A 27,072-nucleotide genomic window follows, 5' to 3' on the forward strand; every position below is an offset into this window, starting at 1 on the left:
GACAAGCTGTGAAAACTTTCAACTCTCTGGTCTTGGGAGAAAGACTGAAGTTGACTAGGCTAAAGAGGGTAGTAAAAACATGGAGTAGGGGTGATCTTTGGAGACCTGCTGAGAAAAAAGTAAGCTTGATTTTTTTCTTTTCACAACTATAAAACTAGGGATGCGTCCTCATTTGGTAAGAATTGACTGAAAAATGGTTTACATTACTGTTTGAAGTTTTGTTAATCTTCTTGGGACACATAAAAGAAACTATTACTAAAAAGTGAAGGATTCAACTAGCAAAAAACATTGTCTGTTTTGTAAACTGGATAAATTTCAAGACACCTTGGTCTTAATTTCCCAATTAACACCATACGTACAGTACTTAACTGATATGGAGGCTCTTACGTGTTACAAAAATATACATATACATTCAGTGAATGTGTTACTGCAGTTATTTATAGTTATGCTTGGAAAATAAAATCTGACATTTGAGAGCAATTAGGACTATGCTGATTAGGGCAGCATTTCTCAAACAATCTGAGCACGCCACTCCAGAAAACTGAAACCAATCATGCCCCCTAATACTCCACCATGTGTTGTTAAAGGCCTACTTATCTCAATATATACATGTCCGGTGCCCACTCAGTTACTCCTTCATGACCCACAGCACGTGGGTGAAACTTCATGCCTTGGGCAAATGCTACATGGCAAAATCATTCTCTCCACAACACTCTGTCATATTAAGCAGTTGTGCTCATGGTGCAGTCTTATTCCCATTAGGAAGAGTATCTAAAGAGCTGATTTATTACCTGAATCTAACTCTCTCAAGTATTGAACCACACACACACAAAGGGAAATTCAGCCAGTGTATATTTACAGTTTTTGACATAAAATAAGGAAAAAATTGGTGTACCTCTTCAGATGATTCTGAGTTTGTCTCAGTTTTAGGGTTCACTTGAATACAAAACACAAAGGGTGAAACCCCACATAAACAGAAACTTGAAGAATTCATACAAAAACTTGTTAAAGAATACAGTATTTCATGCAGCTCTAGTTATTTAAAAAAAAAAACAGTGTCAGAGGTTCTTGTCAAATAGCTCTGGTCACCAATAAAAAAAAAAAAAATGACAAAAGAAAAAAGCAGATCTGAAGTCTTCATTTCACAGAACAAAACCAGTTTTAATCAGTGAGGCCCAAACAAACAAAAAAGGATACTTCTATAGAAACTTCAACAAAAAGATCTCAAAGTACTTTATTATCCAACACACATCTGCAAATTTAGCAACTAAGTTTTACAGACGTGGAAGCCGAGGTTCAGAGATCTTAAGTGACCTGCCTAAGGGAACAATGACTCAGTGACAGAACCCAGACTATCTGACTCTTTGTCCTGTGCTTTAAAACTAGACCACTAGTTCCCAGCCCTTGCTAGTGCTCAACAGATAGGTTCCATGATAACCCTCTTTTCAGGCTGCTTCTAAAGGTTTTAAGGCTCTTCATTACAAAGCACAACCTGTACAAGCACATTTATCAATAGTCTGAAAAAGTAGGTGAACAATTTTCAAACAATACAACAAAATTTGCAGATGTCACAAAAATTTAGATTAGTTAAGATGAGAAACTTCTGAAAGGGACAATTGTGGGACCTGACAAAACTTGATGATTATATAGCATAAAGAGAGACGAAATTCAGTGAAGACAAGTGCAAGGTAAAAAAAAAAAAAATTCAGTGAAGACAAGTGCAAGGTAAAACACACTGGCAAGAAAGCTGTAAAACGACTCCTGCACATTGAGTTCTACATTAACTGTAACTATTCAGCAAAAGACCCAGATATTACTGTGGTCAACCTAACATATTCTAAATGGCAAACTGGTCTCCCCTCTCCCACATCCGCTCTCCTCCCCCCCAAAGCACAAAAAAGTTAAGATGTGTAAAAACAGGATCAAAGCTATTGATAAAAATAGCTATTTTATACTGATAAAACATAAAAAATTGGTCATTATACAAGAAGGATGGTATGTCCTGAACTTGAACATTGTGTACAGTCCCTAGTCACCCCATCTCAAAATTGATACAGCAAAAATACAAAGAGAGCACTAGCAATGAAAATTATTAGAAGCATGGGGGGAGTGGAATTCCATATGAAGAGATATTGAAAAGATATCAGGATTATTTACTTTAGAGGGCAGACTAATAAAAAAGGATTTTTTAGAATATGCAAACCAATTGTGAAGGCAAATCAAGCAGTCCTATTTACCTTTTCTCATATTACAAGAACGTTTCTGTGGATAATGGACTCAAACCTGCAAGATGCTAGACACTGTGACCTTGATTCAGTGAAACACTTCAACACTTTATGCAATGTGTATGTAGTCTCTTTGACGTCAATGGGACTACTCATGGCCTTAGAGTTAAGCGTCTATTAAAGTACACTGATGAACTGTGGTTGGAGTCCTCATCACATTGCAAAGATGAAGCCCAACAGAGTTATAGTGAATAGGTTAAAAATGTATAATTGATATAAATGCTCATGCTCCAGGATATAAATCAACTACTTACAGTCTAGAATTAGGAAGAAGTTTCCCTACTAGCAGGGAATTATGTAATTGTCTCTTATGGAGGTTTTATCTCTTTCTCTGAAGTATACAGTACTAGTTATTGTTGAGTGGCTGGACTGGCCTGATTCAGTAGGGCAATTTCTATGTTCCCATATTCCTACCAGGCAATTATAATGAATTACTGTAGCGGCCGCAGAGATATGTAATTACAAGTGAAAGCACAGGTGGTCCATAAGAGAGTCTCCATGAGTCTACACTATTAATAAGTTTGAGAATTTCTGCAATAAAACAATGCCCTAAACCAGGGTGTATTCAATTCTACTGGGTACAGTATGTTCTCTAATAAAATGGGCAGAACACTAGCTTACCAAACTAATTAATTGGGAATCAAGATTCTGACACAATGAATGATGATTACTTAGGATAAATATCCAAGAAAGATTATAGACAATACAGTACATTTTTTCCATTTTCCACTCACAATTAAGGAACTTTTGTCCTTCAGGTATTAATTCTTGATGTAACAAAGATATCTTTAAGGGATAAATAAGTAAGTAAAACAAATAATGTCCTAAAACAACAATCATATGAGAGCATCAAATTCAGAGCTTTTGTGAATGGAGTACTTAAGACTTGAGACTTAACTTGAGACTTAAGTTTTAAGTGAAAGAATTGAGATGTGAACATCTAACAACATATTCACATGACTGGACCATTAAAACCACGGAAACACCTATTTAGGAAAAATAGAGAGAATAGGTTGGGCCTAGGGGTGGGACTCTACATCAAAGATGGCATTACCTGCTTTAGAATTACTGACCCTTCAGAAAGACAGGACCTGGAATGCTTATTATTGTAATAACCGACAAAATTACAAGATGGTGGGGGTCTGCTATAAACCAACAAATCATATGAGGGACCAGGATGACCAGTTCCTTAAACTTCCATCTATAATGTGAAGAAACAAAAATTGTGTTATTATGGGGGATTTTACCTGAGGGACATTTGCTGGAGGTCTCATGCTGCCACTAGCAAAAAATCCCTGGACTTCCTAAAAATGAATGATAACTTTCAAGCACAAGAAGTACTGCAACCAACTCTGTATTAGACCTTCTTAGAATCATAGAATATCAGGGTTGGAAGGGACCTCAGGAGGTCATCTAGTCCAACCCCCTGCTCAAAGCAGGACCAATCACCAATTTTTGCCCCAGATCCCTAAATGGCCCCCTCAAGTTTCTTCTGATGGATAAAGATGAACTGATCACTGAATTAAAAACCGTAGTTGGCTAGATGCAAACAATGAATTAATTCCATCTGAAATGTGCAAATAGAATATAGTCCCAGCCAGTAATATATACAGTTGGAGCTTTAAAAAGGCTAATTTTCCAAAGCAGAAAACAATCATGAGCAAAACTGAATGTCAGGAAAATTTTAAACATAAAAATTTGAGTAACTGGCAATTAAAAATGCTTTACTAGATGCCCTCTCCCTTCCCGCTCCCCCCAGAAAAAAAGCCACTCACACAACACTGTTCCCCAATCATGAAGAGAGACTTCTTTGGTTCAACATACTAGTAAAGAGAGGAAGTAAAAACATGAATAAAAAGGAGGCTAGGAAATATCAATGAACAATCTATGGCTAGTAGGGTTAAGGACAATAAAAAGGAATTTTTTAAATATATTGGGAGGAAATGAAATTCTAGCAACGGTATAGGTCCAATACTAGATAGGATGGTAAAAATGTTGATGATGATGTAGCAAAAGGCAGAAGTATTGAATAAATACTTATATTCTATATTTGGAAAGAAACAATTATATATTCTTATCCTACAGTGATAATGAAATATTTTTTAGTTCATCAGTAACTATGGAGGGATGTTAAATGGCAACTACTACAGTGAAGCATTTTTAAATCTAAACGACCACATAACTTTCACCCCACAAGTACTAAAAGAATTCACCAAGTTGCTCTCTGAGCCATTCATGTTGATTTTTAATAAATCTTTGAACACTGGGCAAATTCCAGAGGACTGTGGAAAAAGTAATGTCATGCCAATATTTAAAAATGGTAAATAGGATGGCCTTGGTTATAGGATGATTAACATGCTATCGATCCCCGGTAGAATCATGGAAAGGCTGATATTGGACATAATCAGTGAAGATTTAAAGGATGATAACCTAATTAATGCCGAGTAATATTGTTCTATGAAAACTTGGCCTTGTCAGATAATCCTGATATTTTTGATGACGTCACAAATCTGATTGATAAAGACAAGTGTGCTGACATACAGGACTTTCTTAAGGTGTTTGACTTAGTCCTACATGACATTCTGATTTAAAAAAATTTGGACTAGACAAAAATCATTGTAGCCCACAGTAAATGGATTAAAAACTGGTTAAGTGATAGATCACAAAAATTAACTGTTAAATTAGGAATAGGTATTTAATGTGAGAGTTTCTAGTGGGTTCCTGCTATTCAATATCTTAATCAATCTGGAAGAAAATATAAAATAACTGGTAAAATTAGCAGATGACACAAAGATAAGTGGAGAGGTTAAGTTATGATGGCGACAGGTCAGTGGTACAGGCTGACTCAAGGTGAGCTCATTTGAACAATATGCATTTTAATTCAGCCAATATGAAAGATCATACATACATCTATGAACAAAGAATGCATACTCTCACGATGGGGGACTGTTATCTTCGAATGCAGTGACACAAATGAGATAGGCAGTCTAGAAATAAGGTGCAATTTCTTTTTCTTAAATTGTGAGGTTAATTAACCATTGGAAAAAACTTACCTAGGGATGTCATGGATTCTCCATCACTTTACATCTTTAAATGAAGACTAGATATCTTTCTAAAGCTATGCTATAGCTGAAACAGAAGTTATGGGCTTGATGTGGCGATTACTGGATGAAGTTCCTTGGCTGTGCAATGCAGCAGGTCAGACTAAAAGATCAGAATCATAGGACTGGAAGGGACCTCGAGAGGTCATCTAGTCCAGTCCCCTGCACTCATGGCAGGACTAAGTACTATCTAGACCATCCCTGACAGGTGTTTGTCCAACCTGCTCTTAAAAATCTCCAATGATGGAGATTCCACAATTTCTCTAGGCAATTTATTCCAGTGCTTAACCACCCTGACAGTTAGGAAGTTTTTCCTAATGTCCAACCTAAACCTCCCTTGCTGCAATTTAAGCCCATTGCTTTTTGTCCTATCCTCAGAGGTTAAGAACAATTTTTCTCCCTCCTCGTAACAACCTTTTATGTACTTGAAAACTGTTATGTCCTCTCTCAGCCTTCTCTTTTCCAGACTAAACAAACCCAATTTTTTCAATCTTCCCTCACAGATCATGTTTTCTAGACCTTTAATAATTTTTGTTGCTCTTCTCTAGACTTTCTCCAATTTGTCCACATCTTTCCTGAAATGTGGGGCCCAGAACTGGACACAGTACTCCAGTTGAGGCCTACTCAGCGCATAGGAGTAGAGCAGAAGAATTACTTTTCATGTCTTGCTTACAACACTCCTGCTAATACATCCCCGAATGATGTTCACTTTTTTTTGCAACAGTGTTACACTGTTGACTCATATTAAGCTTGTGGTCCACTATTGGCCCCAGATCCCTTTCTGCAGTACTCCTTCCTAGGCAGTCATTTCCCATTTTGTATGTGTGCAACTGATTGTTCCTTCCTAAGTGTAGTACTTTGCATTTGTCCTTATTGAATTTCATCCTATTTACCTCAGACCATTTCTCCAGTTTGTCCAGATCATTTTGAATTTTAATCCTATCCTCCAAAGCACTTGCAACCCCTCCCAGCTTGGTATCGTCTGCAAACTTTGTAAGTGTACTCTCTATACCATTATCTAAATCACTGATGAAGATATTGAACAGAACCGGACCCCGAACCTGCACGACCCCACTCATTGTGCGCTTCCAACATGACTATGAACCACTGATACATTTGCAAATTGGATATTATTAATTTAGGCTTAAATAGAGACTGGGAGTGGCTAAGTCATTATGCAAGGTAGCCTGTTTCCTCTTGTTTTTCCCTACCCCCCCCCCCCCCCCAGTTGTTCTGGTTTAACTTGGATTTAAACTTGAAGAGTGGTCAGTTTGGATGAGCTATTACCAGCAGGAGAGTGAGTTTGTGTGTGTATGGGGGTGGGGGGGATGTGAGAAAACCTGGATTTGTGCAGAAAATAGCCCAACTTGATTGTCATGCACATTGTGTAAAGAGTTGTCACTTTGGATGGGCTATCACCAGCAGGAGAGTGAATTTGTGTGGGGGGGTGGAGGGTGAGAAAACCTGGATTTGTGCTGGAAATGGCCCACCTGATGATCACTTTAGATAAGCTATTACCAGCAGGACAGTGGGGTGGGAGGAGGTATTGTTTCATATTCTCTGTGTATATATAAAGCCTGCTGCAGTTTCCACGATATGCATCTGAGGAAGTGAGCTGTAGCTCACGAAAGCTTATGCTCTAATAAATTGGTTAGTCTCTAAGGTGCCACAAGTACTCCTTTTCTCTGGGAACGGTTTTCCAACCAGTTATGCGCCCACCTTATAGTAGCTCCATCGAGACTGCATTTCCCTAGTTTGTTTATGAGGTCATGCGAGACAGAATCAAAAGCTTTACTAACATCAAGATATACCACGTCTCTGCTTTCTCCCTATCCACAAGGCTTGTTACCCTGTCAAAGAAAGCTATCAGGTTGGTTTGACAAGATTTGTTCTTGACAAATCCATGCTGATTGTTACTTATCACATTATCTTCGAGATGTTTGCAAACTGATTGCTTAATTATTTGCTCCGTTATCTTTTGGGGTACAGAAGTTAAGCTGAATAGTCTGTAATTCCCCAGGTTGTCCTTATTTCCCTTTTTATAGATTGGCACTCAATTTGCCCTTTTCCAGTCTTCCGGAATCTCTAAAGTCTTCCATGACTTTTCAAAGATAATCACTAATGGCTCAGATATCTCCTCAGCCAGCTCCTTGAGTATTCTAGGATTAATTTCATCAGGCCCTGGTGACTTGAAGACATCTAACTTGTCTAAGTAATTTTTAACTTGTTCTTTCCCTATTTTAGCCTCTGATCCTTCCTAATTTTCACTGACATTCACTATGTTAGACGTCCAATCACCACCAACGTTCTTGGTGAAAACCAAAACAAAGAAGTCATTAAGCACTTCTGCCATTTGCATCTCCCTCCCCATCACCACCCCATTGAGTAATGAGCCTACCCTGTCCTTGTTCTTCTTCTTGCTTCTAATGTATCCAGATCACCTTCTGGATTTAAAAATCTATTAATCTATGCATACCCAAATCATTTTCTTATTCATTACAAGACAGTTTATATTACAGAAAGGTGGTTTTTTTCTTTTTTAAAACTTACTTGTACTAACTAGCCTGTATGTTTCGAGAGATGTTCCCTCACTTTTTACGTGCTTGGCTTAACAAAAAGCATGTGAAGATAATCTTTTCTATCACATAACTGATATTAAATAATCATTGACATGTCACTTTTCTCTTCTGGATTTGTCCTCACAATTACTGATCAACTGAGACTCAGGCCATTTAAAGATATTCTATTTAATGCTACCAGAAAAACTATTTCAGACATTGTTTCTTCTTTGATGATTTTCAATTGCTTTTCATAGCATTGTTGCTAGTGGTTTTGTTTTTTAAACGGATGCTTTATGACAACTGTAACCATTACCTGCTTTTCTCTCGAGCACTGCAATATATCTGATACCAAAATCTCTAGTGCAACTACAGCCTCCCTATAGTACTCGCATCCTGTGTTACAAAACAACTGCAAACAGGAAACCTCAGTTCTACTTTTGAGACAACGAATTTCTTTGTAGCTCCATTAGAGCACAGAAATTAAGTTTGTTTTGTACCCTACTAGTGGTTTAACAGTCTTTAACGGATATAAAATTGGAAAAGCAATAAAAAAATTAGTGAACTTGGCTCTGTTCGGCTCATTTAATAAGGTTAGTTTACTTTAATGCAGACAATAGCCCTTCTGCACTGTACAATTAAAAGTTTGTGTGTGTGTATATATATAGTGAAACAGACATAAGCTGTCCACGTGGACATATGCAGTACACTAGACATATACTATGCAAAAGGTACTGCAGAATTGTGCAGCACCACACCAGAAAGTACTCTCTCTCTCTCTCCTGTCCCCTGCCCAGCACACTCATTACAATACAACTTATGTTATTAAAATTTATATTGGATTTAATTCATTTACTTTCTCCACAGAGTTTCAGTGTGCCACCGATTTTTGCACTGCAATGTGTAACTGCATTGTATAAGTTGTCAGCCATGGAACCGGAGGTTTTCACAACTGAGCAGTTGGGGTTTTTGATACCCAGAAACACCTGGACTGCATTTTGTGTGGTTGGGGGGTTTTTTTGTTTTGTTTTTGGCACCCAGCAGGCAGTGAAGGCTTCTATACTTGAGAGGATGTATCTCCCATTTTCCTTCCTCTTTCGGGTAGGGCTGGAGGTGACTTAATTTAAGGGGTGAATTGGGGGGTTGAATTTCTTGTTTTCCACCCACCACTGCAACTAGCTCCACATTGTACCCACCCCAATATCTGCCATTATTTTAATAAATTAGCATATTAACTAGATGTTTATTCTAAAATGATCAGCAGTATAACAGTTAATGTTGACATTTATATAATCCTGCTGTACATAATACAATCCTGCTTGAGCTCCATCCCTTCCCCTCCCCTCGTGGAGTCTCCCCAGGCAGCTGTAGTAGACCCAAACTTGGATCCCACATGCTCTTAAGGCTGGCTGGTTCAGGACAACATCAAGTTATTTCAAGCTCTGGTCTTCTAGACACATTCTTGGGATGCAGATCCTGTATCCAGCATCCCTTCCTGAGATATATGACTCCACAATTCAACTGGCTCGGCCCTGAAAACAGTGCTAGCCCACCCCAGTAGCAACTGCATGCTTCCCAGAGTTCCACTGAAGCTAAAAACCCTATGGATTAGTGGTTCACCCTTCAGAGAGTATGTAAAAAATCAAGGGGGACACAGACTTTGCAAAGAAATTTCTAAATACTTTACTCACCGGACAAAACACAAAAGATATAGAGCATATCTACAGAAAAACAACAAACCCCTGCACACAAAACCCTTTCTCCAGTGTCCTCAGCGCTCTATGAATCCTCTGGATTCTGATCAGCCCTTTCAGGGTTCCAAGACATTTCCCTCTCCTCCTGCCCTGGTATCTTCTTCAAATGGCCAGTGAGACGACTTCCATTTTTATAAAGTTTCAACCCCTTCTCTCATGTGAAAGTAGCTTCAGTGGAATCAGGTGATTTGCTGTTTGATTAAAGCCCACTTACAGACCAGACTAGTTAAACTGGTTTTCCTGCGCAGCAGCAGCTTGTTGTTCTGGGGTGCTTCCATCTGGATGCAAGACCATCCACGTTAATGACTCGATTGCTCTCCATTGTTAGCTCTTTACCAGTGGACACAGTCACTGCTGACACCACCTTGATAGCTCAGATCAATATGAAGATTAAAAAGCAAAGGGAAGGCACAGAACATGTTACAACCAAAATGGCATTTCCAGACTGACAGATACACAGACATACACTAATCCAAAACACATACATCATTATACTTCAGAGTTAACAACTGAGATGAATGGATGTAACGCTTCTCTCAGAACTATTGTTTTAGGTTGTTACTTTTCAAAAGGTGAACTATCTTTTTCACCTTAGGGACTGGAGTTCACCCTGCCCTCCAGTTTTAAAAACCTTGAAGTTTAGATTATGAAGAAAAGGTATGTGAGATACTTTACAAATTGGATAATGATTAGACAATTTTGGTGGTGGCATAATCACAGTATAAAGAGCCTAATATATAATTCAGCCTACGAATGTCAGAGATATACAGCTGTTCTTGGGTGCATATTTTAATTAAGGTACATAGAATGTATTGGATCTTTTTCTTGAGTTCACTAATTCCACGGTAGGCTCAGAGATTAGACAGGAGACATCACAGTGGTGCTCTACCCAAGCTCTGCCCCACATCTCAGAATTTCCCGCCTCAAAGCAAAAACGTTTGCATGATTAAGGAATCTAAGCTGTTGCCTTCTTGTCTCCAAAGTCCTAGGAAATTCAAACTGCCCTATAACTACCTCAGAACAAAGCTTCAAATAATATATAAAATCAAAACATATAGAATACACTTAGAAAGGAGACTGGAAGCATACTGTCTCACATACCTCAGCCCTAACAGGCTCAATGGCACGTCTACTGGGCCACAAAGGAGGAGGAGGGGGGGAGGTCAGAGCTAGGACTGTGAGAGGGACAAGTTTAAAAATCTAATGTCAAGTGAAGACAGAGGGGAATATGGATACTGAGTTCCAGGTAACTACCATTCAAGTTTCACACCACGGTTCTTTAATTGACCAGTGGTGTGACCAAGAAAGTTGCAGGAAAAAGATAAGGCAATCTGAAGAGCAACCAGAAAAGATGACGATGGCTAGTCTGAGAGCCAGAGGAATGAGGTAAGATTGTAATCCAGCAATATAACTGCTCCTAAAGCACAGAGTCACGTACCACCAAAATTCAACTCTCGAAGCCCTATGTTACTAGACTACCTATTTCCATCCTCTAAGCCAATGTTTTTCAAACTGTGGGTCGCGACCCACTACTGGGTCGTGGCATGTAAGGCACTGGGTCACCTTGTTCTGGTCAGCACTGCCAACTGGGATGTTAAAAGTCCCATTGGTAATGCTGTCCAGCTAAGGCAGGCTAGTGCCTATCTTTTCCTACATTGCGTTGTGCCCCAGAAGTGGCCAGCAGTGAATCTGGGATCTAGGCAGGGGGGCCATGGGGCTCGGAGCATTGCCCCTGGCTCCGCACTCCCATTGGCCGCAACACGGGGTGGTGCCTGTGCGCCTCTACCTAGGAGCCAGACCTGCTGCTGGCCGCTTCTGGGGCACAGCACAGTCCGCAGTGCACCCGGGCTACACCACTGACTGGGAGCCACCGGAGGTAAGTCCGTGCCTGCGACCCAATCCCCTGCCCCAGCCCTGAGCCCCTTAAACCTGGAACCCCTTCCTGCACCCCAAACCCCTCATCCCCAGCCCCAGCCCAGAGCCCTGACCCCCTGCCTCAGCCCTGAGGCCCCTCCCAACCCGGAACCCCTTCCTGCACCCCAAAATCCTCATTCCTGGCCCAACCCCAGAGACTGCATCCCCAGCCCAGACCCCCTCCCGTACACCAATCCCCTGCCCCAGCCCAGAGCTCCCTCCCACACCTTGAACCCCTCATTCCCAGCCCCACTTCACAGCCCTCACCCCCCGAACCCCAACTCTCTGCCCCAGCTCTGAGCCCCTCCCACACCCCAAACCCCTCATCCCCAGCTCCACTGGGTCGTGAGCATCAACAATTTTCTTCAACTGGGTCCCCAGAAAAAAAGTCTGAAAACCACTGCTCTAAGCAAGTTCACACTAAGACTGACTCAAAAAGACTATAAATATAGAAATATAGAAAAAATGCGGCTTACTACACATACAGCCCCAAACCTAACTAAAAGTGCATATTAGTAATAGTGTCATGCACATAACTGAACAGGAATCATTACTAAAGGAAGTTGAATATTTTTAAAAGAAACACCCCTCACTGTCTGTATATGATCCCAAACGAAGAATATAAAATGACCACACAAAGTCCGACCAATGGTCCATCTGGCCCAGTAATCCATCTTCCAACAGTGGCCAACGCCAGATGCTTCAGTGGGAATGACCAGAACAAGGCACCATATCCACCCTGTCATCCAGTCCCAGCTTCTAGCAGTCAGATGTTTAGGGACACCCAGAGCATGGGGTTGCATCCCCAACCATCATGGCTAACAGCCACTGATGGACCTATCCTCCATGAATTTATCTAATTCTTCTTTCACCCCCATTATACTTTTGGCCTTCACAACATCCCCTGGCAACAACTTCCACAGGTTAACTGTGCACTGTGTGAAACCTAAACCTGCTACCTATTAATTTCACTTGGCAGAGACAATATGTAACTGTTGATGGGGGGGAGGGGGGAGAAGAAGGGGCTTCGTGGGCTGTAGCATGGCCACACAGTCACTGCACCTTCTTCAGTGCAATGCAGAGCAGCTTCCTAGCACCTCACAGCTCAGAGCCAGCTCCTTGCCCCCCCGGCCAGCCCCACCTTTGGCCACAGGCTCTGGCCTTTAGCTGCAGGCTCTATTCCTGGCTCCGTGATTGATTCTGTGAGCTTGAACAAGGCAGCTGGGCCCAGTTCTCAGAGCTGCAGGTGCAGCCCCTGCACACACACACACACACATGCCTGAACAGCTGCATGAGGTTAAATGCAAAGACACCACCGCTCTATAATGGGGGATCCCCACCTCCTTCCCAGTGGTGCAGTGCGGTTTGTAAAGCACTTTGAGACCCTCAGAGAAACACTGCATGAGCAGGGCAAGCTAATCACTGCTCTAGGGAGACATGCCCTGTGAGCCAGCCTCGGAGACCATCCATGCTGCACTGAGACTGCCTAGATTTCTGTCAGCCTGGGGGTAGCTCTAAGTGCCCTTCGCTCCTCCCCAGATAGCTTGGGCTGTCCAGAGTGGGCTGAGCCCCGTGCCTGCCTGTGTCCCTCAGCCCCCACATCTAGAAGCACATGCAGGAGGCCACCCTACCTGGCTGCTGCTTTCTGTGTGAAATGGCAGGCAGCACTGCCAGCCCAGGATGGCATTGGTGCCACTGGCAGGAAAGGAAAGGAGCCAGGCTGCACTGGACCTGTCACCGCACTCTCCGGGTGCTGGGGTTCAATATCATCACCTCCTTCTCCTCTCTGTCAGATCCCAGCAACCTCTACAGGTTCCCCAGGGCCCTCGTGCACAATGCCTCCTTAATCCCATCCAGCCCACGCTGCAGCCAGGAGACAGGAAGCAGCTGGGTTATGTTAGTGGCCAGCAGCAGCCAAGAGGCATTAGCTGCCTTTTGGCACTGTGCAGGTGGGAAGGAGAGCTGCTTCCAGCAGGGGTGGGGTGGGGGGAGGTGGTGAGAAGAATGAGCTTTGCAAAGACACAGGCTAGAGGCAGTGCCTGGGCAAGGCAAAGGGAATAAGTGCAGCATTCCTCACTAGACGGTTCTGACGTTTTGGTGTAAACCCTGGCAGAAATTGTGGGGGGGGACACACATGACCCCACCTCCCATCCCCCCATGTTGCCTCTGTCATTCGGTGACCCCTGATTTGTGTGTTACGTGAAGGGGTAAATAACACTTCCTTATTTACTTTCTTCACACCATTCATGATTTTACAGACCTCTATCTTCTCCCTCCCCCTCCCCAATCTTGTCTGTTCCAAGCTGAACATTCCCAGTCTTTTTAATCTCTCCTCCTATGGAAGCTGTTCCATACCCTTAATCAATTTGTTTCCCTTCTCTGTACTTTTCCCAATTCTAATGCTTCTTTTTTGGGACAGGGTGACCAAAACTACATGCAGTGTCGAAGGTGGGATGTACAATGGATTTATATAATGGCATTAGGATATTTTCTGTCCTTTTATCTATCCCTTTTCTAATGGGTCCTAACATTGTGTTAGTTTTTTTTGACTGCTACTGCACATTAAGAAGGTGTTTTCAGAGAACTCGTCAAGAGGACTCCAAGTTCTTTTTCTTGAGTGGTAACAGCTAATTTAGACTCCATCATTCTGTATATATAGGTGGGAGCATGTTTTCCAATGTGCATTACTTTGCATTTATCAACAATGAATTTCATCTGCCTTCACCCAGTTTTGTGAGATCCCTCTGTAACTCTTCAGTCTCCTTTCTACAAAATTGCTCAACATAGTTAAGTCCAGTTTTCAAAATTTACCCCTTCTTCCAAATCAATTAGGAATATGTTGAACAGCACAGATACCTGTGAGACCCCACTATTTACCTCTCTCCACTGTGAAAACTAACCTAGCCTTTGTTTTCTATCTTTTAACCAGTTAATGATCCATGAGAGGACCTTCTCTCTTATCCCATGAATCTTTACTCTGCTAAAGAGCCTTTGGTGAGGGACCTAGTCAAAGTCTTTCTGAATGTCCATGTACACTACATCCAGTGGATCACTCTTATCCACATGCTTATTGCCACTCTCAAAGAATTCTAATTAATTGGCGAGGCACGATTTCCCTTACAAAATGGACTCTTCCCCAACACACTGTGTTCATCTATTTGTCTGATAATTCTGTTCTTTGCCATAGCTTCAACCAATTTGCCTGTCACTGAAGTAAGGCTTACCAGTCTGTAATTGCCAGAATCACTGCTAGAGCCCTTTAAAAAAAAAAAAAAATCAGCATCAGATTAGCTATATGCCAGTCATCTGGTACAGAGGCTGATTCAAGCGATAGGTTATGTACCACACACAGTAGTTCTGCAATTTCATATTTTAGTTTATTCTGAAATCTTGGTGAATACCATCTGGTCCTGGTGATTTATTACTGGTTAATTTACCAATTTGTTTCAAAACCTCCTCTACCGACACCTCAGTTTGGGACAGTTCCTCACATATGTTATCCAAAAAGAATGGCTCAGGTCATGGGAATATCCCTCACATCCTATGCAGTGAAGACCAATGCAAATAATTTATTTAGCTTCTCCACAACACTCTTGTCTTCCCTGAGCACTTCTTTAGCACCTTGGTCATCCAGTGGCCTCACTAGTTTGGCAGGCTTCCTGCATCTGAGGTACTTAAAGTTTTGGTGTTAGTTTTTCTTTCTAGTTGCTCTTCAAATTCTCTTTTGGCCTGCCTAATTGTATTTTTACACTTGAAATCAGTCTTGAGAATTCAGCGTACTTTAAAGCACACACATCTTTTTCCCACCTAAAGATGACTTAGGTAAAATTAAACGTATCTGGAAAACTTACAGAAAATTATCTGACTTCTGTGAACTGCTCAGTAAACGCAGAATGTTAACTGCATTGCTAAAGGAGATCCAGAACATTCTACAGCTTAACCAGATAATAGACAAAATGCATGGCTCTCTCTTGAAATGTTTTCTCATTACAATGCCACAAACTTTGAACAGTGAGAGGACTAGTATCCTGCACAGATCACTGCTTCCAGTACTTATTTATGGGCATTGTTTATTTACCATATTTATGGACTCTGTTTATAAAATCTGAATTTAGAAATCTCTGAACTATTTTTTATCCAGATTTTTGTTTGTTTTTACTTCAAATGTGATTACAGTTGGAAAAACTACAATATAAAAATAGCACTGTTACTCAACAGATCTGGTTCTGTGTGTATTTTACAAATATAACTGCTGACTTCAGTGACAAAAATTACTACTGCTAATAGTACAGAGTTAATCCAGCTAGGTGAGAGTGAGACAGTTTCTATTCCAGCTTGGACATCATCATCTATATGAAGCATGAGTGGATGGGGTGGAATTGTGACATGCCATGGTCTAAAATGCCAGTATATGTAGACAAAATCCAGTTCCACATTTCACTTACATCTGTTATCTTCGTGGATCTTAGGGTATGTCTACACTAAGGAATAAGGTCGAATTTATAGAAGTCGTTTTTTTAGAAATCGGTATTATATAGTTGAGGGTGTGTGTCCCAACAGAAAATGCTCTAAGTGCATTAAGTGCATTAACTCGGCGGAGTGCTTACACAGTACCGAGGCTAGAGTCGACTTCCGGAGTGTTGCACTGTGGATAGCTATCCCACAGTTCCCGCAGTCTCCGCTGCCCATTGGAATTCTGGGTTGAGATCCCAATGCCTGATGGGGCTAAAACATTGTCGCGGGTGGTTCTGGGTACATATTGTCAGGCCCCCCTTCCCTCCCTCCTTCCGTGAAAGCAAGGGCAAACAATCGTTTCGCGACTTTTTTCCTGAGTTACCTGTGCAGACGCCATACCACGGCAAGCATAGAGCCCGCTCAGGTAACCGTCACCGTATGTCTCCTGAGTGCTGGCAGACGCGGTACAGCATTGCTGCACAGTAGCAGCAACCTATTGCCTTCTGGCAGCAGACGGTGCAATACGACTGGTAGCCATCCTCGTCATGTCCGAGGTGCTCCTGGCCACGTCGGCTGGGAGTGCCTGGGCAGACATGGGCGCAGGGACTAAATTTGGAGTGACTTGACCAGGTCATTCTCTTTAGTCCTGCAGTCAGTCCTATTGAACCGTCTTATGGTGAAGCAGGCAGGCGATATGGATTGCTAGCAGTCGTATTGTACCATCTTCTGCCGGGCAGGCAAGAGATGTGGATGGCATGCAGTCCTTCTGCACCGTCTGCTGCCAGCCAAAGATGTAAAAGATAGATGGAGTGGATCAAAACAAGAAATAGACCAGATTTGTTTTGTACTCATTTGCCTCCCCCCCCATCTAGGGGACTCATTCCTCTAGGTCACACTGCAGTCACTCACAGAGAAGGTGCAGCGAGGTAAATCTAGCCATGTATCCATCAGAGGCCAGGCTAACCTCCTTGTTCCAATAAGAACAATAACTTAGGTGCACCATTTCTTATTGGAACCATCCGTGAAGTCCTGCCTGAAATACTCCTTGATGTAAAGCCACCCCCTTTGTTGATTTTAGCTCCCTGAAGCCAACCCTGTAAGCCGTGTCGTCAGTCGCCCCTCCCTCCGTCAGAGCAACGGCAGACAATCATTCCGCGCCTTTTTTCTGTGCGGACGCCATACCAAGGCAAGCATGGAGGCCGCTCAGCTCACTTTGGCAATTAGGAGCACATTAAACACCACACGCATTATCCAGCAGTATATGCAGCACCAGAACCTGGCAAAGCGATACCGGGCAAGGAGGCGACGTCAGCGCGGTCACGTGAGCGATCAGGACATGGACACAGATTTCTCTGAAAGCATGGGTCCTGCCAATGCATGCATCATGGTGCTAATGGGGCAGGTTCATGCTGTGAACGCCGACTCTGGGCTCGGGAAACAAGCACAGACTGGTGGGACCGCATAGTGTTGCAGGTCTGGGACAATTCCCAGTGGCTGCGAAACTTTCGCATGCGTAAGGGCACTTTCATGGAACTTTGTGACTTGCTTTCCCCTGCCCTGAGGCGCATGAATACCAAGATGAGAGCAGCCCTCACAGTTGAGAAGCGAGTGGCGATAGCCCTGTGGAAGCTTGCAACGCCAGACAGCTACCGGTCAGTAGGGAATCAATTTGGAGTGGGCAAATCTACTGTGGGGGCTGCTGTGATACAAGTAGCCCACGCAATCAAAGATCTGCTGATATCAAGGGTAGTGACCCTGGGAAATGTGCAGGTCATAGTGGATGGCTTTGCTGCAATGGGATTCCCTAACTGTGGTGGGGCCATAGACGGAACCCATATCCGTATCTTGGCACCGGAGCACCAAGCCGCCGAGTACATAAACCGCAAGGGATACTTTTCAATAGTGCTGCAAGCTCTGGTGGATCACAAGGGACGTTTCACCAACATCAACGTGGGATGGCTGGGAAAGGTGCATGACGCTCACATCTTCAGGAACTCTGGTCTGTTTCAAAAGCTGCAGGAAGGGACTTTATTCCCAGACCAGAAAATAACTGTTGGGGATGTTGAAATGCCTATATGTATCCTTGGGGACCCAGCCTACCCCTTAATGCCATGGCTCATGAAGCCGTACACAGGCAGCCTGGACAGTAGTCAGGAGCTGTTCAACTACAGGCTGAGCAAGTGCAGAATGGTGGTAGAATGTGCATTTGGACGTTTAAAGGCGCGCTGGCGCAGTTTACTGACTCGCTTAGACCTCAGCGAAACCAGTATTCCCACTGTTATTACTGCTTGCTGTGTGCTCCACAATATCTGCGAGAGTAAGGGGGAAGACGTTTATGGAGGGGTGGGAGATTGAGGCAAATCGCCTGGCTGCTGGTTACGTGCAGCCAGACACCAGGGCGGTTAGAAGAGCACAGGAGGGCGCAGTACACATCAGAGCAGCTTTGAAAACCAGTTTCATGACTGGCCAGGCTACGGTGTGAAAGTTTTGTTTGTTCCTCCTTGATGAAACCCCCCGCCCCTTGGTTCACTCTACTTCCCTGTAAGCTAACCACCCTCCCCTCCTCCCTTCGATCACTACTTGCAGAAGCAATAAAGTCATTGTTGCTTCACATTCATGCATTCTTTATTCATTCATCACACAAATAGGGGGATGACTACCAAGGTAGCCCAGGAGGAGTGGTAGAGGAGGGAAGGAAAATGTCACACAGCACTTTAAAAGTTTACAACTTTAAAATTTATTCAATGCCAGCCTTCTTTTTTTTGGGCAATCCTCTGTGGCGAAGTGGCTGGTTGGCCGGTGGCCCCCCCCACTGCGTTCTTGGGCGTCTGGGTGTGGAGGCTATGGAACTTGGGGAGGAGGACGGTTGGTTACACAGGGGCTGTAGTGGCAGTCTGCTCCAGCTGCCTTTGCTGCAGCTCAACCATACACTGGAGCATACTGGTTTGGTCCTCCAGCAGCCTCAGCATTGAATCCTGCCTCCTCTCATCACGCTGCCGCCACATTTGAGCTTCAGCCCTGTCTTCAGCCTGCCACTTACTCTCTTCAGCCCGCCACCTCTCCTCCCGGTCATTTTGTGATTTCCTGCACTCTGACATTATTTGCCTCCACGCATTCGTCTGTGCTCTGTCAGTGTGGGAGGACAGCATGAGCTCGGAGAACATTTCATCTCGAGTGTGTTTTTTTTTCTTTCTAAGCTTCACTAGCCTCTGGGAAGGAGAAGATCCTGTGATCATTGAAACACATACAGCTGGTGGAGAAAAAAAAAGGGACAGCGGTATTTAAAAAGACACATTTTATAAAACAGTGGCTACACTCTTTCAGGGTAAACCTTGCTGTTAACATTACATACATAGCACATGTGCTTTCGTTACAAGGTCGCATTTTGCCTCCCCACACTGCGTGGCTCCCCCCTCCCTGTGGCTAACAGTGGGGAACATTTCTGTTTAGCCACAGGCAAACAGCCCAGCAGGAATGGGCTCCTTTGAGTGTCTCCTGAAGAAAAGCACTCTATTTCAACCAGGTGACCATGAATTATATCTCACGCTCCTGAGGATAACTCAGAGAGATAAAGAACGGCTGTTGTTTGAACGCCAGCAAACATACACTGCAATGCTTTGTTGTACAATGATTCCCGAGTACGTGTTACTGGCTTGGAGTGGTAAAGTGTCCTACTATGAAGGACGCAAGAAGGCTGCCCTCTCCAGAAACCTTTTGCAAAGGCTTTGGGAGTACATCCAGGAGAGCCGCGAATGCCAGGGCAAAGTAATCCTTTCACATGCTTGCTTTTAAACCATGTATAGTATTTTCAAAGGTACACTCACCGGAGGTCCCTTCTCCGCCTGCTGGGTCCAGGAGGCAGCCTTGGGTGGGTTCGGGGGGTACTGGCTCCAGGTCCAGGGTGAGAAACAGTTCCTGGCTGTCGGGAAAACTGGTTTCTCCGCTTGCTTGCTGTGAGCTATCTTCTTCATCCCCAAAACCTGCTTCCATATTGCCTCCATCTCCATTGAAGGAGTCAAACAACACGGCTGGGGTAGTGGTGGCTGAACCCCCTAAAATGGCATGCAGCTCATCATAGAAGTGGCATGTTTGGGGCTCTGACCCAGAGCGGCCGTTCGCCTCTCTGGTTTTCTGGTAGGCTTGCCTCAGCTCCTTCAGTTTCACGCGGCACTGCTTCGGGTCCCTGTTATGGCCTCTGTCCTTCATGCCCTGGGAGATTTTGACAAAGGTTTTGGCATTTCGAAAACCGGAACGGAGTTCTGATAGCACGGATTCCTCTCCCCATACAGCAATCAGATCCGGTACCTCCCGTTCGGTCCATGCTGGAGCTCTTTTGCGATTCTGGGACTCCATCATGGTCACCTCTGCTGATGAGCTGTGCATGGTCACCTGCAGCTTGCCACACTGGCCAAACAGGAAATGAGATTCAAAAGTTCGCGGTTCTTTTCCTATCTACCTGGCCAGTGCATCTGAGTTGAGAGTGCTGTCCAGAGCGGTCACAATGGAGCACTCTGGGATAGCTCCCGGAGGCCAATACCGTCGAATTGTGTCCACAGTACCCCAAATTCGAGCTGGCAAGGCCAATTTAAGCGCTAATCCACTTGTCAGGGGTGGAGTAAGGAAATCGATTTTAAGAGCCCTTTAAGTCGAAATAAAGGGCTTCATTGTGTGGACAGGTGCAGATTTACATCTATTTAATGCTGCTAAATTCGACCTAAAGTCCTAGTGTAGACCAGGGCTTAATGTATGGCTGAGATCAGCAACTGAATGAAAAACAGCTGACTAAAGCTGAACACAGGCAAGACAGAGACAAATTTAGGGTCTGTGTAGACCAGTGGTTCTCAATCCACAGCCTGCTGTGGCCCATGTGACATCCTCAGGGCCACACAGATAGTATATATATATTGTGTGGATGCAGTGAAGGAGGACACGATTCCGACTCACGACATGCAGGGGTAAGGAAGAACTGGAGAGGCATTGACCCACACTACCTTTTATGCCCTCAGGCAGGAACACAAGGGGAGCTAATATGCATGTGTGGGTCAACGGACACTGCTTTGAAGAATTTCCGGACTCCAGCACATGGCGTGCCTGTGGACCCATGTGTGGAATACACACAGGGACCATCATTTGAAGAACAACAATACAGTAACAAGGTAACTGCCACTGGTAAAAACTTATGCCTAAAGATGACCTGAATGATTTAAAAAAGGGAGAAAATGATGTTATGGAGACTGGAGAACTACTGAAATGACATCACAAGAATATAGAACAAACGCTGAGCAATAGGTGGTTAGGAATTTTTTAAGCCATATGGTTTTATAAACACCTAATCAATCACTTAAATTAGATAACATTTCAGAAAAAAATGTCTATGTTAAAGATTCTACACCCGACAGAGTAGTACCATCTTTCAGGCCTTCGTACATAAAATAAGAAGGAAAAAAGGGCACAATCACAACTTGTAAAAAACATCTTTTCAAGTAATCTTTAAGATTTAGAGGAACTACATGGCAATTAAAGAGTTAAGTTGCAATGAAGAAAACCTCTCATAGGAGGACCAAGCCCTTGTCCCTACTTGGGAATAGCCCCAGTAGAACAATCAGTGGCAAGCAATCAATGTCGTTATGTGGATGCTTCTCCCTAATTATAAATAAGGACAAGACTTTGTTTTTGCCTGCCAAGTTTCCACTCCTCTCACCTACTTCATTCTTCTGAGCAAGCAGCATATCGAAATTTATAAAAATAAAATAAGTAGGCAGAATGAAGGGGCAGTCCACTACACAAGACAAAGGTGGAAGGTTTAATATTAGACCTACCAGCCTTCATATAACCCCTTAATGAAAAGGCCAAAGAATAAATTAGAAGGGAATGTGACAATAGAGAAAAAATTATATACATTGAGTCATGCAAAAGGAAACAAAAATTGAGAAGGAAAATTTAAACTGTTTATCTGTATGTTATACTGATGTGACATGCTCTGTGGAAGATAAATCCCAATAGATTTATTGCTATTCATAGACTGATGCCACCTACAGTGATTCTGTCAGTCTTTAAATAAAAAAATAAAAAGGTAAAATAATGAGAAACTACTGCCTAGGCTGGCAATATTGACGACAACATATGGTAAATTTTATGAAATGGTAAAGAACCCTTCCCTGCCTGGTTAAGATTTCACTAAATCTTTCGCAATCTCAACATTTGAAATAGTTAAAATGACCTGGTCCTAATTAGTTCTCTCTCATGTTTCACTTTGCCATACCAATAGTACATTCACTGGTTTTAGAAACAAAGAACACAGTTCTCAAATGTATGAATTTAACCTTGATCTTACATGAAAGGAGGAGCGGATCAGAACCACCATACCCTGCTACATTTTATTGCTAATCCCTTGGAACACTATTAGCCACTTTTCAAGGGATTTCACTTTATACTGTCTATAAAATGCTGAAAATAAAACTGAACTGCTGACCTTCTGTTCCCCAATAAAAAAAAAAATCATATACTCTATTCACTTTTTGTGTTCTAAGTAGAAAAGATGCAGATATTTTAGAGTTTGATCAGAAGGGTAAAGTGAGCATCTCTGAAAAGAAAAAAAATATTCTGCCCTCTTCTTTTTCTTCAAAGAAACCGACTGGATTAGTGGGATTAAGTGATCTTTATCAATCTTATGTGTTAGGTATATAAATATTCCATAAAATTTAATGAATTCTAGAATGCTACAGCAACATTACAGACAACCTGTGGAAATTTGCTTTCACACAAATTTTACCTTTTTTGGTTCACAGAAGTATTATTCATTGTTTTAAATCAAGACTGTCTCAATTTGTTACATTTTTCAACTACTGTTACTTAAAATATTCAGAATATTTCTGTTCCTTTAGAATTTGCAGTAAGTCACTCAGAGTTGAATTCTATACCCTTTTTTGAAGAGGGGGGGAACAAATTCTGCACAGTTTGTTCATTAAGTTTCAAAGCAAAACTGCACCTCTGACTTATGCCTCATTTATACCTGAACTTCACATAGCTGCTTGGCAAATCTCTGAGACTGGGACACCCCATAGAGAGGCATCAGAGGCTATCTGAGGTCTAGTGGAATTTGTGCTAATCCAGGTAGGCGGATCTAAGTGGGCCACCACGTGACTAATCTTAATACAGTCTGAGACAGTATTTAGGCAGACTGAGGGAAGATAGGTTGCCCTTTCATTCTGCTGGCAAACATTAGGAACAGTCTAGGAGAATTCTTAAATAGGTTCATTCTGTAAGGTAGTATGAGAGACAGCTAACAGTGTCCATGGTATGAAGTTCTGGTTCTCCCATAGCAGTGAAAGGTTTGGACAAGATGACAGGTAGGTGAATCAACTGATTAAGATTAACACCAGAAACCATTTTAGGCAGTAACCTCTGGTGAGGTCTCAGTCACTTTGTCCTAAAATAATGATTCCTATTTTTACATAGTGTTTTCCATAAGTAGATCTCTGAGAGCTTCTCAGTCTTTCAGTGTATTTATCCTCACAACACACTTAAAACACACAATTGCTACCCCCATTTTACAGATTGAAACGGAGGCACAGAGAGGCTAAGAAACTAGCTCAGGTCACACAAAGTCCACGGTGGACCAAGGAACTGAACCCAGATCTCCCACATCCTAAGTCAATGCCTTAACCACTGGAACATCTGCCCTTTTCTTTGAAATCAGAACCTTCAGCTTCCTGGGAAAAGATCTTACCTCTACATCAACCATCTACCTCTTATAGCAGGGATAGCCAAACTTACCTGACCCTCTAAGCTACATATGACAATCTTCAGAAGTTCGAGAACCGGGGAACACCTGCTGGGAGCCACGGGTTGGAGCTTCACCCCCACTCCTGCTGAACCCCGAGCCCTGGCAGGTGTGCCCCACAGGGCCAAATCCCCAAGACCCCCCCCCATCCCTGCTGGGAAGAGGCCCCTATCACAACACCCTGCTGCAAATCAGAGGTCCTCAGATCCGCTCCTCCCCCTAAGTCGGGTAGGTGGAGAATGGGGGCGGGGGCCCTGAGGGGGACTCTACAAGCCGCACTTTAATGGTAAAAGAGCCACCTAGTTTGGCCACTCCTGTTTTATAGAGTACTGTGTAGGAAAATTCTGTCATAATGGCTTGAATCTCTTTCATTCTTCTGGCAGAGGTAATGGCTGCTACAAAGGTGTTTTTCACAGACAAGTGAAAAGAACAGGATGCCAATGGTTCAAAGAGAACCATCAAATCTGTTAAAACAATGTTGAGATCCCAGGAGGATGGGATGGCTCACGGGCAAAAAAGTATGAATAAGCCCCTTGAGAAACCTGGCCATGGACGGATGGGCGAAGACAGTGTGACCTTCTACTGGAGGGTGATGAGTGGAGATGGCTACCAGGTATATTCTAATGGAACTACCAGAGAGCCCTAAGTGCTTTAAGGAAATCAGGTAGTCAAGGATGGCAGCAAGTAGAGCTTCCTTGATTTTCCACACACCAGGGAACTTCTTACATTTAGCAGCACAGGAGAAGCTTGTGTAATCCTTCCAGCTGCAAGCTAGAATGTTTTCAACTGCCAAGAAGCAGGACCTATCAGCAGATGTCAGCCAGACAGCATCCAAGCATGAGACAGAGAGAAGTAGGTTCCAGATGCAGGAACTGTATTTCCTATTGCGCGATCATGTCGGAAACATTGGGAGCGTGATCAGAGACCATATTGACAAGTTCATGAGGCCGGAGTACCAGAACTGCCCTGTTTGTTGGTGTGGTACATCACTATGGTGTTGTCAGCGAGTATTGGTACTGTGGTAGACTTGCAGCACCAGCAGCCACAGGTGGTAAGAAGGAACTGGAGAGTGGTTGTGGCTGTCCTACCCTTTATGTCCTTGGCACGTAGGATGTAGGTACAGCACCAACAGATGCTTCTATTCAGAAAGATTCCAGTCTCACACATATGGGGTGCTGGAACAATTTGTATAGTGCAGGTGCTGAGAGCCATTGAACAAACTGTAAACCCTGCATATGATGGAAACCACTTCAAGCCAAGGGGTGTGGTAGCATCCCTAGTTCCAGCAAATATGCCTATGGGGACATGAACACCAGATGTGGAATGTACATGGGCAACTGCTTGAAGAACCAATCCTTTTTCTTTTACTTTAAATAGACTATTGTCTTTAGTTACTTTCATTTAAATTAAATTATATATTAAGCACAGTACATCTTCTCAGCTGGATAGTTTCTTATTGCATAAAATTTGTATTACTCACAGGAGAGTAAATTATAAGTTACTACAGCAGAGTAAATTATAAGTTACTACAGGAACTTAACAAAACAATTATTTCTTTTTTATTGATATCTTTAAGGCAGTAGATTCTGAACTATTGAATCCATCATAAATAAAATTACACCAGTAAATATTTAAAATAAGCTAACTCATCACCTTGAGGAGTGTATATTAATTTTATTTATTTTGCTATAAGATATGTACTGAACAAAAACATATTTTAACTCCCTAGCCAGCAAGTAGGGGGATTTGTATGGATTATAGTTAGGCATAATATTTTCAGCATACATTTGATGGTGTTGGATCATTTCAATCCATGAACTGTCTGACTTAAACAAGTTTGATGTTATTGTACAGACATAATACATATACAACTAACCACTCTGCTCAGTTTTATATAAAATAAAAATGTGTAGTACTGAACAGAGAAAATACTTCAATTTTTTTTAGATAGATTATGTTATAGCAAGTAGCCAAACTACTTTAAACAAAATGAAGCTACACGCACAAAAGCAAATAGCATGGTCTGCCATTAAAAAGCCAACATTTACAGTTACCATATCAAAGCACCTGAGATACTTCAGTACTTCCCTAAACTTAGAATAAGAAATGGCTGCAGTATGTCTACTATTGTGCGGTAGCAGCTTGGCTTTTTAATGGTGACCAGGCTAAGCTGGACAACAAAAGGATTTTGAACTAGGAAAGTGGAATAGAGGAAAAAAAACTACAAACAGTGCATAGTATATGAAATTATACTAATGGCAGTTAGGCTAAGCCAAGCCTTATGCTTAAAGCATTAACACACAATGGGAAAATAACTATTCTGTAGTAATTCATTGCTAGTGTACTAGCAAAGTGGACAAAAGTCAAGTGTTAATTAAAACACTCACTCAGGGATGTCCCACTGAAATAAACCTTGTAAATATTTTCTAAATATATTTAGTCTGATGAGCACTGAATTAATGTACACTCTATTAGAGCCAATGCTTACCATTTTTATTTGCCAGTCAAATCAATTTATCCTGCCTATTTTGAGGTATGGCAATTTGAAGAGAAGTGCTCACACCACAATCTGCACTAATTTGCATCCTTGTTAATTGCCTCTGAAGGGAGCCCAAGGACCAAATGGCCATAGAATCCAAACGACCTTCTCTCCCAAGAGATGCTCCCTGATGGGGATGGTCAAAGTACATTGGCAGGGCAGAGTGAAAAATTTGGGGCTGTCAGTTCTATACTTATGCAGATAATAAATGTAAGTGTGGACACCATCTACGCTGATGGGAGAGTTCTCCCGCAGGCATAGGTAATCCACCTCCCAGAGAGGCAAGTAGCTAGGCAGACAGAAGAATTCTTTCATCGACCTAGTGCTGTCTACATGGGGATTTAGGTCAGATTAACCATGTCACTATGGGGTGTGGATGTTTCATACCCCTGGCAAACATAGTTTAACTAACCTAATTTTCTAGTGTAGACCAGGCCCAAGATCTCAGTATCTAGAACTGTCATTTCAGCACCTTTCATGTATATTCTCACACTCAAATTAAAAACACAGAGAGCAAAGATAACAGACTATGACACTGCTCCTAGGCCTGTCCCACAGGATGCTTAATCTGTTAGAGGATCAAAAAATCCTTAGGGTTTTTCCAGGTAGAATTTTATAGTTCTACTAACATTCAGGATACACCAGAGGCCTGAAAGGGAAGAAAAAGCTAGACAGACCCCATC

The 27,072-nt window shown here is 42.6% G+C and overlaps 2 protein-coding genes across 9 annotated transcripts in view; both read right to left on the reverse strand.

Annotated features, from left to right (window-relative positions):
• NCK2 (NCK adaptor protein 2) overlaps positions 1-27,072 on the reverse strand; it is a 162,531-nt gene that overhangs the window by 68,888 nt on the left and 66,571 nt on the right. The gene's annotated exons all lie outside the window — the stretch shown is intronic.
• Positions 18,381-20,468, reverse strand: LOC140914186 (uncharacterized). The gene is made up of 2 exons (XM_073351426.1): positions 19,892-20,468; positions 18,381-19,317 (listed from the first exon to the last, which is right to left on the reverse strand). Exons 1-2 carry the CDS (start codon positions 20,448-20,450, stop codon positions 18,938-18,940), a joined length of 939 nt encoding a protein of 312 aa, XP_073207527.1. The 5' UTR covers positions 20,451-20,468; the 3' UTR covers positions 18,381-18,937.

The sequence above is a fragment of the Lepidochelys kempii genome, chromosome 1 (assembly GCF_965140265.1).
Source record: "Lepidochelys kempii isolate rLepKem1 chromosome 1, rLepKem1.hap2, whole genome shotgun sequence".
Taxonomy (NCBI): Eukaryota; Metazoa; Chordata; order Testudines; family Cheloniidae; genus Lepidochelys; species Lepidochelys kempii.

Coding starts and splice junctions, on each gene's coding strand:
- LOC140914186 (XM_073351426.1), bottom strand. CDS start 20,450: ATGCACAGCTCATCAGCAGAGGTGACCATGATGGAGTCCCAGAATCGC. Junction 19,318..19,891: donor AGGCGGAGAAGGGACCTCCG/GTGAGTGTACCT, acceptor TTTCTCCACCAG/CTGTATGTGTTTCAATGATC.